Source organism: Nomascus leucogenys, chromosome 10, assembly GCF_006542625.1.
Source record: "Nomascus leucogenys isolate Asia chromosome 10, Asia_NLE_v1, whole genome shotgun sequence".
Taxonomy (NCBI): Eukaryota; Metazoa; Chordata; class Mammalia; order Primates; family Hylobatidae; genus Nomascus; species Nomascus leucogenys.
Window position 1 is genome coordinate 33,613,927 of NC_044390.1, and position 12,682 is coordinate 33,626,608.

General features: G+C 37.8%; 1 protein-coding gene across 1 annotated transcript in view; it reads left to right on the top strand.

The window, feature by feature from the left end:
- Positions 1-6: 6 nt before the first annotated feature.
- ZFC3H1 (zinc finger C3H1-type containing) overlaps positions 7-12,682 on the top strand; it is a 54,943-nt gene continuing 42,267 nt past the window's right edge. The window contains exons 1-2 of the mRNA XM_030819983.1: positions 7-949; positions 6,708-7,124. Coding sequence (XP_030675843.1) covers positions 352-949; positions 6,708-7,124 — 1,015 coding nt within the window. The 5' untranslated portion in view covers positions 7-351. The remainder of the gene's footprint in view (positions 950-6,707; positions 7,125-12,682) is intronic.

Here is a 12,682-nt window from a genome sequence, read left to right on the forward strand (position 1 = left end):
TCCTAGTGAGTATCGAGTTGGTCTTATTATCGCGTGAACTAGGAGCCTTTGTTTCCTGCGTGTCGCAGGAAGTGACGTCTCAGGTACAGCCGCTACCAGAGTCCCTTTCTCGCGAGGCGGAAGAACCCCGATCGCTGAGGAGCAAGGGGGCGCTAGGAAAGGGAACTGGGTTGCGACGGTCCGGCGAGAGAGAGCTGGGGTGCGGGGAAGTTGGGGAGCAGAGGCCGCTAGGTGTCCGAGTAGGGTAAGACCGCACCGACCCGGTCCGTTAGGAAAGAAGGGAAACGAGGCAATTGTCGGGCGGATCCCCGGACGGAGGGCTAAGGTTGTGTGGAAGGCGCTGCTCCCCGGATGGCGACCGCAGATACTCCGGCCCCGGCCTCCAGTGGCCTCTCGCCGAAGGAAGAAGGGGAGCTTGAAGATGGGGAAATCAGTGACGACGATAATAACAGCCAGATACGGAGCCGGAGCAGCAGCAGCAGCAGCGGCGGCGGGCTGTTACCCTATCCGCGGCGACGGCCTCCTCACTCGGCCCGGGGCGGTGGATCTGGCGGAGGCGGTGGCTCTTCCTCGTCATCTTCCTCTTCACAGCAGCAGCTGAGGAATTTCTCACGCTCGCGGCACGCGTCTGAAAGGGGCCACCTCAGGGGACCCAGCAGCTACCGACCTAAAGAACCGTTCCGGTCTCATCCGCCCTCTGTACGGATGCCTTCGAGCTCACTGTCAGAAAGCAGTCCCCGGCCGTCTTTCTGGGAGCGGAGCCACCTCGCCTTGGACCGTTTCCGCTTTCGGGGCAGGCCTTACCGGGGTGGGAGTCGCTGGAGTCGGGGGCGAGGAGTGGGTGAGCGAGGAGGCAAGCCGGGGTGCAGACCTCCTCTGGGAGGAGGAGCAGGATCCGGGTTCAGCAGCAGTCAGAGCTGGCGAGAGCCCTCTCCACCTCGGAAGAGCTGTATCCTTAACGTGGCAGTCGGCGCTGGGTGTGTCACTAAAGTTCCATTTAGCGTCATTACTAGGTCTGTGAGACGTGTGTAACTTTGAACCATCAGAACCGCTTATTTCTCCCTGTGTCAGTATACTTAAAGTAAGTTGTTCTTTAGTAATTCCCCATGTGTCACAATATAGCGTTATTCTTAAGACTGCTTTATTGGGTATATTAACGTGCTATGGATTGGGTTAAACTTATGAAATCTAAGACAGTTAAGTCTGATTTGTAATAATACCTTAGAAGCCCAAGTTTCATTAGCATTTGTATTTTTGCTGGTACAGAAACTTTGTATTTTATGTGAAGTTGACTTAGATTGTTAGAGAAAAAATATTCATAAACAGTTTAGGTAATACTGTTGCTTTATCATATTGCAGTTTGACATTGAAATTGTAAAGTTTCAGTCTGCACAGTCCTGCACTATTTTTGTGATTCTGTTTTTATCTTGATTTATTCCGGTTGCTGCCTTTTAAAGTGGGGGGGTGGGTGGGTAAAAAAAACCTCTGGTGTCTTTACCAAGTCTGTTTCAGAGCTTTTTGATTCATTTGATCTTTTTGGAACACTTTACCTCTTTTACGTTTCTGTGTTCACTTTTGCACATTGTGTAACTTCGTGCTGACTAAATGAGGGCCAGAGAGAGAAAGATAAACTTATCAGCATTTTTATTTTAATACGTTAAAGTGGAGGAATGTGTATGCGAGGGTGGAGATTACGGATAAATTGAGAAAGGAAATAGTAACATTCCAGATTTTTGCTACTTCTAACCTTATTCTCAGTTTTAAACATTACTGAGTTTACTCAGCATTTATACAGAGGAATCAATCATCCGAAGGTTTCCTGTTTTATAATGGGTTTGTAAAACACTATCTTGACTTATTCTGTGATCATTGCAAAAATTGTTTGAAGACTTTCATTACTGGTTGTAATTCCCATAGTGTGATGATTTTTAATTTCGTCATTATATATGAAACTTAAAAGTAATGACAGTTATTTGGAAGACAATCAATTACTTTTATAGAACACTTAGGTCTAGAATAGGTCTTTCTCAAACGTCATGATGTAAAAGGGGCAAGGAATGTATATGTAGGTGAGAAACAGCAGCTTCTGATGCTAATCCCCTGAAAAAACTTCTGCAACCAAAAGTTGGGTTAGGAGCATTTCAGGATTGTTTCGGAGAAAATCATGTAGGCGCTGGGCGTGGTGGCTCACGCCTGTAATCCCAACACTTTGAGAGGCCGAGGCGGCGGATCACTTGAGATCAGGAGTTCCAGACCAGCCTGGCCAACATGGTGAAACCTTTGTCTCTACTAAAAATAAAAAAGTTAGCCAGGCGTGGTGTTGGGTGCCTGTATTTCCAGCTACCCGGGAGGCTGAGGCAGGAGAATCGCTTGAGCTCGGGAGGCAGAGTTGTAGTGAGCAGAGATTGCACCACTGCACTCCATCCTGGGCGGTAAAGCGAGACTCCATTTCAAAAAAAAAAAAAAGGAAAATTATATAGATATTTAACTTTTTAAAAGCCAGCAAATGGTTCTTCCAAGAAGGTTAGAAAACCTCTGCCCACGGTGTTTCTTAATCCATGGATTTGTGGTCTATTTTGAATCCAAAAGCCAGAAAGGCTATTTAAGCATACATATATGTATGGTATTTATTTATTTATTTATTTATTTATTTATTTTTGAGTCGGAGTCTCGCTGTGTCGCCCAGGCTGGAGTGCAGTGGTGTGATATCGGCTCACTGCAAGCTCTGCCTCTTGGGTTGATCTCGGCTCACTGCAAGCTCCGCCTCCTGGGTTCACGCCATTCTCCTGCCTCAGCCTCCTGAGTAGCTGGGACTACAGGCGCCCGCCACCATGCCCGGCTAATTTTTTGTATTTTTAGTAGAGACAGGGTTTCATCATGTTAGCCACAATGGTCTGGATCTCCTGACTCTGTGATCCACCCGCCTCGGCCTCCCAAAGTGCTGGGATTACAGGCATGAGTCACCGTGCCCGGCCAATGTGGATGGTTTTTAAATTTTTTTAATTAAATAAAATTTTTATTAAATTTATTTTAAAATTTTTTTTTCTGGAGAGACGAGGTCTTGCTATGTTGCCCAGGCTGATCTTGAACTTGTAGCTTCAAGAGATCCTCCTTCCTTAGACTCCCAAAGTGCTGGGATTTATAGGCGAGAGCCACCAGTTTATATGTGTTTTTTAAAGGTACAAAGATGAAACCTGTAGTTTGTATTAGGGAAACAAATGAAAATAAGTAGTTGCAGTTTAGTATAAAAAGTTGAAACTGAAGTATGTATATAAAAAAGTACTATGGGAGCTCAAAGGTTTTTCTTAAAAACTTTGTATTAGAAAACCTTTGTATTCTGTATTAGAAAAGGGGGAGGTGAGTGGGCTTTCTGCTTTTGTCCTCTTTCTGCATGTTTATTCAATACTCTTTTGGGCCTCTACCATAGACCTTTATTAATTGGTAAGCTTGTATGTTTTTATTAGTAAACTGGCATATGATGTTGCAAAAAAAAAAGTACCAGAAAATATCCAGTCTGCTTGTGTGACTTTGATTTCCGTAGTAACTTGTCATAAATAAGTTATCTTGCTGTTTTTGTTTTCACAGATGCTGCACTTAAAAGGATGCTTGTTTTGATCCTCTGCTCATTGTTTTCCTCATGAAGTATCAGTAATCCATCCTAGAGGTGGTGTTCTTTTTAAGAATTTGAGAAGGAAAACGTAGTTCCCAGCTACTTTTATATAATGTGAGCAAACAAAATATTTGTTACAACACGTCATTCATATTTATTTAACATCAAGGTTGTACTCAGTTTAATTCATATTTCCACTGTGTGATTATAATACCTTTTTTACTTTACAAATACTGTATAAAGAAAGAATGCAGGTTACTCTGCGGCATATTTCTGCAATTTAGAAGTAAAGTAGCCTGAGTATAGGGTTTATTTATTTCTATTTTTGCTGTAACTCCTTTCACTGTAATAACTAAGGTATGCTAGTTGCAACTTTAAAGAAATAGAATAAACTAGATTCAATCGCAGTTCTTATTTTCACCCTTAATTTTTCTTAATGATAGACATTTTGTCAGTACATCTTAGCATGTCTCCCTTGAATGACTACTCTTTTAAACTTTCAAATCTGAGGAGAGCTAACATAATTAGGCCAGTGTCTCTCATCATTAAAAAGTCATTCCATTTTCAGCTGCAGCTGAGAAGGTTGAATAGCACTTCTTTTTGTTTAAACCAAGGTTCAGTTAGAAATTGTATCTTGACAAGCTTAAAATTAAGTGTGATATGTGTTGGTTTGATCTTAGCTATTCTGTATAGATAGGGATAGATTTTCTTCAGCCTCAAAGGAGATTAGTCAGTTATAGTTGTAACTCAATTGCTTTTCCTTATTTTTCTATTTAGCATTTTTGTTAGTATATTTAATCATTTCCCTCTTTTTTTTTTTTTAACTGCAGTTGTGCCTTTAAATGGCTTCAGTGAAAAGTAAGATGTAAATGCAGATAATTACAGAACTTACATACAAAGAGTGCATAAGAGGGGAAGAGGGAGTGAGAAACTCGGGCTTCACAGAGGTGACACTTGAATTGGGGTTAAGTTGAAGAACAGACAAACTTAGACACAAAGCTATGCAAAAATTGTGATGAACAAGGAAAAAGTAAGTTTGGAAAGGAAAGCACAGGTCAGATTATATTTATTCTCAGGATTTTGGACTTTTTTATTAAGGAAATTTAAACAAGGGGAATGATCTTATATTTGTATTCTAGAAAGATTACTGTGGCAGCAGCAGTATGAAGGATGGCTTGTAGGAGATAGAGAAATATCTTATCACCAGGGTAAACTCTCCTGTGGTAGGTAAAACTGTGGAGGTGCATTAGAATGCTCAAAATAAAAAGAGAAAGAGGCTAAGTAGTGCTCCCTGAAGAGCACCATTATTTCACAAGTTGGAGAGAAAAGACTCAATGGAGACTTAAAAGAAAAACACAAATAGGGAAACAGGGAGATGCGGAGTTATGGAAGCCAAGAGAGAAGTGGTTTATGGTGTCGGATTCTCAGAGGGGTCAGGTAAAAAAAAATAAGGTTTGAAAACATTGATAGGGAAACTTAGCCACAGCAGTCTCTCTAGATTAATGGGAGAGAAACCAGATTCCATTTGGTAAGAAGGGTACAGAGAAACTAGTTTTCTTTCAAGAAACTTGGCTTTGAAGAGATCAGAGAACCAGAGATTTACTAGAACAGTTTTGCTGTAGAACTGTTAAGATTATCAGATGTACTTATTGCTTATTTTTGTTCCTCAGATGATGGTAATTCTCATTTTTAGAACTGGTCATCAGGAGAGTTTAAAAACCTTTTCTGCTGCTTGTCCTGTGAGGAATTTAAACAGAAGAACCATATTTGGGGTACTGTATTTTACATCCTAGCCAACTGAAAATAACCTATAGGCTGGGTGCAGTGGCTCACACCTGTAATCCCGGCACTTTGGGAGGCCAAGGTGGGCGGATCACCTGAGGTCAGGAGTTTGAGACCAGCCTTGCCGACATGGTGAAACTCCGTCTCTACTAAAAATACAAAAATTAGCCAGGCATGGTGGCACGCACCTGTAATCCAAGCTACTCAGGAGGCTGAGACAGGCGAATTGCTTGAGCCTGGGAGACGGAGGTTGCAGTGAGCCGAGATCGCACCACTGCACTCCAGCCTGGCTGACAGAGCGAGACTCTGTCTCAAAAAAAAAAAAAAAAATTTATAAATGATATATTAAAACCACAGTAGGTACTATCTTTTCTCTTGCTAATATCTGGTCTGGAAAAATGAGGTATAACAATTCTCGTGTATGAATTGTTTAGAATAAAAATTGTAGTTTGAAATTTTGTAGCTGTTTCTAAGGAAGAAGTTACCTTTCGTGTATCACTGTTTTAGAGAAGAAAGTAAGAACAGTTGCTTCAGATTATTTTCATAACATTTTTCCTTGTCTGTAGGACAAAAATAGATATATTTTGAGTACTATTTTAAAGTGTGTTTTTTTTTTCTTTTTTTTTGAGATGAAGTCTCCCTCTGTTGCCCAGGCTGGAGTGCAGTGGTGTGATCTCGGCTCCCTGCGACCTCCGCCTCCTGAGTTCAAGCAATTCTCTTGCCTCAGCGTCTCAAGTACCTGGGACTACAGGCCTGCACCACCATGCCTGGCTAATTTTTTTATTTTTAGTAGAGATGGGGTTTCACCATGTTGGCCAGGCTCGTCTTGAACTTCTGACCTCAAGTGATGCTCCTGCCTCAGCCTCCCAAAGTGCTGGGATTACAGGTGTGAGCCACCGCGCCTGGCCCCCTGAAATGTAAATTATCCACATCTGTGACAAAGCATTCAGTTACTCCCCTCTTCCTTCAGAAAATAATCTCTAACGTGAAGCTAATTATGGACTTTCCTGGCACTTACAGAAGGAAGGATGCTATAACCTAACTAGGTGGACTGTCTGTGGATACTACTGGTAATTATGACACTAGTGATTTTTAAGTGGACTATTTATATGGTACTTATTAAATTCAAATATGGGCACATAATGAAAGTGGGCATTAGCTGCACATACATTAAATGGAATTTAGTAATTTAAAAATATCAATTCATTTTCTTGAAAAATTAAAAAGGGAGAAAATTCATCTATAATCTATGTTTTTTTGTTAAATTTAACTGTGGAAAATTTTTGGAAACTAGTTTCCTTAATATGCTGTTCAGCCAAAAGTTTTGGAAGGTCTCCATCAAGAAAACAAAATTATTCATCAAAAAATGAAAACTGTGTGGAAGAAACTTTTGAAGATTTGCTTTTAAAGTATAAGCAAATACAGTTGGAACTAGAATGCATCAATAAGGATGAAAAACTAGCATTGAGTAGCAAAGAAGAGAATGTGCAGGAAGATCCTAAAACATTGAACTTTGAGGACCAAACTAGCACTGATAATGTCAGTATTACAAAGGATTCAAGTAAAGAAGTAGCTCCTGAGGAGAAAACACAAGTCAAAACTTTTCAGGCGTTTGAATTAAAACCACTCAGGCAAAAATTGACTTTACCAGGAGATAAGAACCGTTTGAAAAAAGTTAAAGATGGAGCAAAACCACTTTCCCTGAAATCCGACACTACTGATTCTAGTCAAGGTAATGGAATTAAATATTTCAGTTAGTAATGACTCTTCTTCCTCTAAAGGAGTAACTACATGTTTTGGCAGTGTACTTCATTGAAATGATTGTAATTATCTGTAAATTCTTTTGTATTTTGTATGTAGACATTCATATCATTGAATAATTATTAATTTTGTTTACTTTTAGTCTTTATTTCTTGATTTTTTTTTTTTTTTTTTTTGCCTGACATGCTGGCCTCTATAATAGAATGTTATACATAAGTGATAATAGTTGACACCTTTGTTTCCTAATTTAAAGAAAATGGTTTTGACATTTACCATTAAATATGATGTTAATTTTTTTGTAGGTATCCCTTATTGAGTAAAGGAGGGTTTTACTCCTATTCCTGGTTTGAAATTTTCAGCGTGAATGGATGTTGAAGTTTACAAAATCTTTTTTCTTCATTATTGGGATGAGCATCTAATTTATTTTAATTTGTTAGTGTAATGAATTATATAATTTATTTCTAGTATTAAACCACTTGTATGCTTGCGTTTAATACAGTTTATGATATACCATTTTTAAATCATGGATTTGGCTTGTTTTTTCTTTTCCTCTTTAAGATATAATTTATATACAGTAAAATTTACCTTTTAGCATTATAAATGTATAAGTGTGTAGTTCTTCAGGTTTTGACAAATGTAGACAGTGGGTAACCATCACCAGCCACCATTAAGATACAGAATTCTTTCATCAACCTCAGTTTCTCTAAGTGTCTTTGTAGTTATCCCCTCCCTCAGCCCTTAATTCACTTGGTAACCACTGATCTGTCCCTATAGTTTTGCCTTTTCCAGAATGTCACACTAATGGAATCATATAGTATATTGCCTTTGATTATAGCTTCTTTCATTGAGCATAATATGTTTGAAATTCATTTATGTAATTGTATATGTCAGTTGTTTGTATCCCATCATACTGTAGTTTATCCATTTCCCAATTATGTTTGGGTTTTTCCAACTTTCGGCAATTACAAATGAAGGTTTGCTAGTGTTTTGTTTAGAATTTTTAATGTGTTCAGAGCCTGTAATTTTCCCCCTCTGTTTTTCCTTGACAGTTTTTAGTGTAACGTTATGATACTCAAATTAGTTGGGGCTGTTTTCATCTTTATTCTCTGTAATAGTTTAAGATTGGAAACATTCTGAGATACTTGGTAGATCTTGCTGATAAAAGTGTCTGGGCCTGAGTGGAGTTTTTTTCTGAGAAAGTTTTAATCTGACTTTGTGTTTTCTATTTCTGTTAAGGCAGTTTATGTAAACCATATATTTTTCATAATGTGTCTATTTCTTATAAGTTATAGAAGTTATAAAAATTGTTCTTAAGAATCCTTTACTTTTTTATCTGTAGTATTTATAAGTTGTATCTTTTTTTTCCCTGCTCTCTTCTTTAATTTCCCCTGAAATAAGTACATAGGTTTTTAAACTCAGTTTTCAGCCTCTCTCCTATTAAGATCATTTTAGGCCATAAAATTTGACTTCAGTTCTGTCTCAAGTTGGGTTATTTAACTTTTTTCATTCATTCTGAATATTTTCTAATTTTTATTTTTCATTGACTTGTAGGCTGCTTGGAAGTATGTTTCTTCTAAACATGTAGGTTGTCTAGCAGTATTTTTTATTGATATCTAAGTCAATCATACTGTCAGAAAATAAGATTGCTATGATAACCAATCTTTTGAAATACTTGGAGACTTCTTTATTGTCTAGTATGTAATCAATTTTTTGTAAGAGTTCTACGTATGTTTGAAATGAATTTATAGATTACTTGAGCTTTTTGTGTTGTTTACTTTTTTGGTTTTTGATATGCTTGATCAGTTACTAAGAGGAGTTTGTTAAAATTTGCCAGTATGATGATGGATTTGTGATTTTTAATTTGTGCTTTAAATACTTTGAAGCTGAGTAATTGAGTCATTATGTAGCGACTTTATCTCTGATGTTTTTGCCTAAAAGACGATTTTGTCTTATATTAATAGCCACATCACCTTTCTCTTTATATAATTTCCCACTCTTTCAGTCTTTCTGTATCCTCATGTCTCAGATATTACTTGTACATAGTATAGAGCTGGTTTTAATTTATAATTCACTATGACAATATTTGTCCTTTAGCTTGAACATATAGTCTACTCACATTTTTTATGATTATTGACATTTGGTTTTATTTCTTCTTTTTTTGTTTCTTTTCAGGCTCTTATTTTTCTTCACACAATTTTTTTTTATTTGCTAGTTTGGAAGTTGAATACTAAATTTCTGGTCTTATATTCCTACCAGTGTTTAAAGTTAATCAAGAACCTTACTCTTTCCCCGAAATACAAAGAATGATGTTTGCTTAGCCTTGCCTATATATTTAGCACTTTCTTGGCTCACTCTTTGTATCATGTCTGGAATTATTTATGTATAACTATGTTCTCTGTGTGTGTGTGTTTTAGATAAGATCTCACTGTGTTGCCCAGGCTGGAGTGCAGGAGTGTGATCATGACTCAGTGCAGCCTTGACCTCCTGGGCTCAGGTGATCCTCCCACCTCAGCCTCCTGAGTTGCTGGGACCACAGGCATGTACTACCATGCTTGGCTATGTTTTAAAAATTTCTGTAGAGACGGGGTCTCAGTATGTTGTCTAGGCTGGTCTCAAACTCCTGGGCTCAAGTGATCCTCTTGCCTTGGCCTCCTAAAATGCTGGGATTACAGGTGTGAGCCACCATGGTCTGTGCTTAAATACATTCTTTAGACTTTTTTTTTTTTTAATGTGTTTTTGCTGGGTGGAAAACGATTTCTGTTTATTCTTTTTAAAAGATATTTTCCCGGGTTTAGAATTCTAGGTTGTTTAATTATATGCTTTTTGTTTGTTTGTTTGTTTGTTTTTGAGACAAAGTCTTGCCCTATCATCCAGGCTGGAGTGCAGTAGCACTATCTTGGCTCACTGCAACCTCCGCCTCCTGGGTTCAAGTGATTCTCATGCCTCAGCTTCCTGAGTAGCTGGGACTATGGTACATGCCATTGTGCCTGGCTAATTTTTGTATTTAGTAGAGATGGGGTTTTGCCATGTTGGCCGGTCTGGTCTCAAACTCCTGGCCTGAAGTGATCCGCCGGCCTTGGCCTTCCAAAGTGCTGGGATTACAGGCATGAGCCACCACGCCCAGCCCCTAATTATATTCTTACTGACAATATTTTCTGGCTTCCATTGTTGATTTTCAAAACTCATCTATCCGTCTTAATGGTTTCCAATTTGAAGATAATCTTTTTTCTTTGGTTGTTTTAAAGATCCTTTTTGTCTTTGATATTCTGTAGTTGAACTGCGTGATGTGCTGATTGTAGATTTCTTTTTATGTATCCAGCTTGGAATTTGTTGTTTCTTGAATCTGGATTGGATCTTGCATTGGTTCTGAAAAAATGATCATTATCTCTTAGAATATTATCCCATTCCCTCTCTTTTTTGGAACTCTGTATAGATGTATGTTATGTTAAGTCATCATACTTTATCTTTCATGTCTCTCATGTTTCTGTCACTTTATAATTGACAAATTCTGGAAAATTTCCTCTGCTACATCTTTCATTTTACTGATTCTCTCTTCAGCTGTATTCGATTTGCCTTAAGCCCACTTACTGAGTTCTAAATTTCAATTACAGTTTTTATTTTACTATTTCATTTTTGTTTTGTTTTCAAATCACTTTGATCATTCTTTCCACTTTTCTTCTCCCTGCTTATGTTTTCAGCTTTATCTTTGTTTCTTTAAACAAATTAACCATAGGTCTGTTTTGTTTTATCTCCTATCCCTGCTAATTTTCAGTATCTCAGGTCTTTGGGGGTTTGATTTCTGATGTTTGTTTTGTTATTACTCATTTTTGGTACTTTCTTTTCTTGAACATTTAGTCATTTTGTTTTGTTTTGTTGTGTTTTAATATGAGGTGGTCATTTTTTTTTGAATTTTAGTTGTGGGAAGTTTTTGAGACCTGGGACAAAGATGCATTCCCCAGAGAGAATTTGCTAGACTTCAGCCTTGGAATCAGTTCAACCCTCACTGGCTGTCCATATGGTGTGAATTTGGTTGCAAACCTAAGTGACGATTATTTTGGGTTGCACATTCTCAGGGAGATGCCTTTCTTTCCCCTCTTCAATTTAGTACTATGATTCTACACAAGCAGTTTTGAGAAGTATAACACAGAGGGATAGAAAAGACACAAATTTCTATCATGGAGTATAATATGAGTTATGTGTGAAAGCCTGGAGTAACACAGGAAGGATTAAATATCCTCACCTGGATTTAGAAAGGTTTCATAGAGATGTAAATGTTTGATATACATCTGGAAAAATGAATCTTTTCCACTGGGGAAGTCAGAAGGAACCAAATGAGTAGACAGGCACAGAGGGCTTTTTAAGGGCATTGAGATTAATCAAATATGTATGCAGTGTGAGAGATAACGGTATTTTTTTGGTGAGTGGTTGGACATAAAATTATAAAAGGACAGGTTAGTGTTGGATTGGGAAGGCCTTTAATATTTTGCTAAAGAATTTGAATTTTGTCCTTTAAACATTGAGGGGGGGCTGTTAAATATTTTTAAGCAAGAAAATGATGTGATCAGATGTGTGTTTTAGAAAAATAACTGGCATCAGTATGGAAGAGTGATTGGAGGAAAATCAAAGAAGCTAAAATGTCATCTGAATCAGTAAATGATATATATATTTCTATATGTATATTTCCCCACCAATCCTCAGCAAGACTCTACTATCAAACTTACCTTATCGGTGAGCCTTTTTTCCATATCTCTTGACAACTCTTCTATACCTTCATAATTTTTTCAGGCCTTTTACTCAACCTTTGTTATTGTCAGTATACAAGCTTGCCTCTTATTGGAGGTGATCACACTCAATTCCAGCTTTTCACTTCCTGACCATAAACTTGTTTGTAATCCATATCAATTTTCGCTTCAGTTCTTTCACCCTGAGAGTAATGACTGTCTTGTTCATGGCCATTTTGTTTTAACTTGTTTTCCTGGCTCTAACTTCTTCTGCCTTCTCTGGGACCTTGCTTTATTCTGCTTTATCTTGAACCATTGTCTCCTTAGGGTGTTCTTAATATATTTGACTTTTCCATCCAAAAATGGAAATCCTCTTCCATCTCATCCTACATTCTCTCTTAAATTATGTCAAGTATTCTTCCTCTTTTCAATAAGACTTCTGAGACGTCTAGTCTGTACCAGCTTTTCACTTTACTTCTCATTTCCTTATTAGCCCAATACAGTTTGCTTTTCTACCCCCATCACAATACTGAAACTACTCATGGTAGTTTTCTGTGACCTAATTGTAAATTTTAGTGGATGTTTTTTATTTCATTCTTCCATTCATTCAAAAATTAGTTGAGCACTTTATTCCAGGCTCTTGGAAATAAATTGGTGAACAAAATAGTCACTTATGTTTTCATGGGCTTGCATTTTAGAAGGTGAAACAGTAAACATGATGAGTAAATTAACTGTTGTGAAAGAGAAAAAGTATATCAGGGTAAGTAGGAAAGGGATATTGAGGACACAGGTTGCAGCACTAATAGAG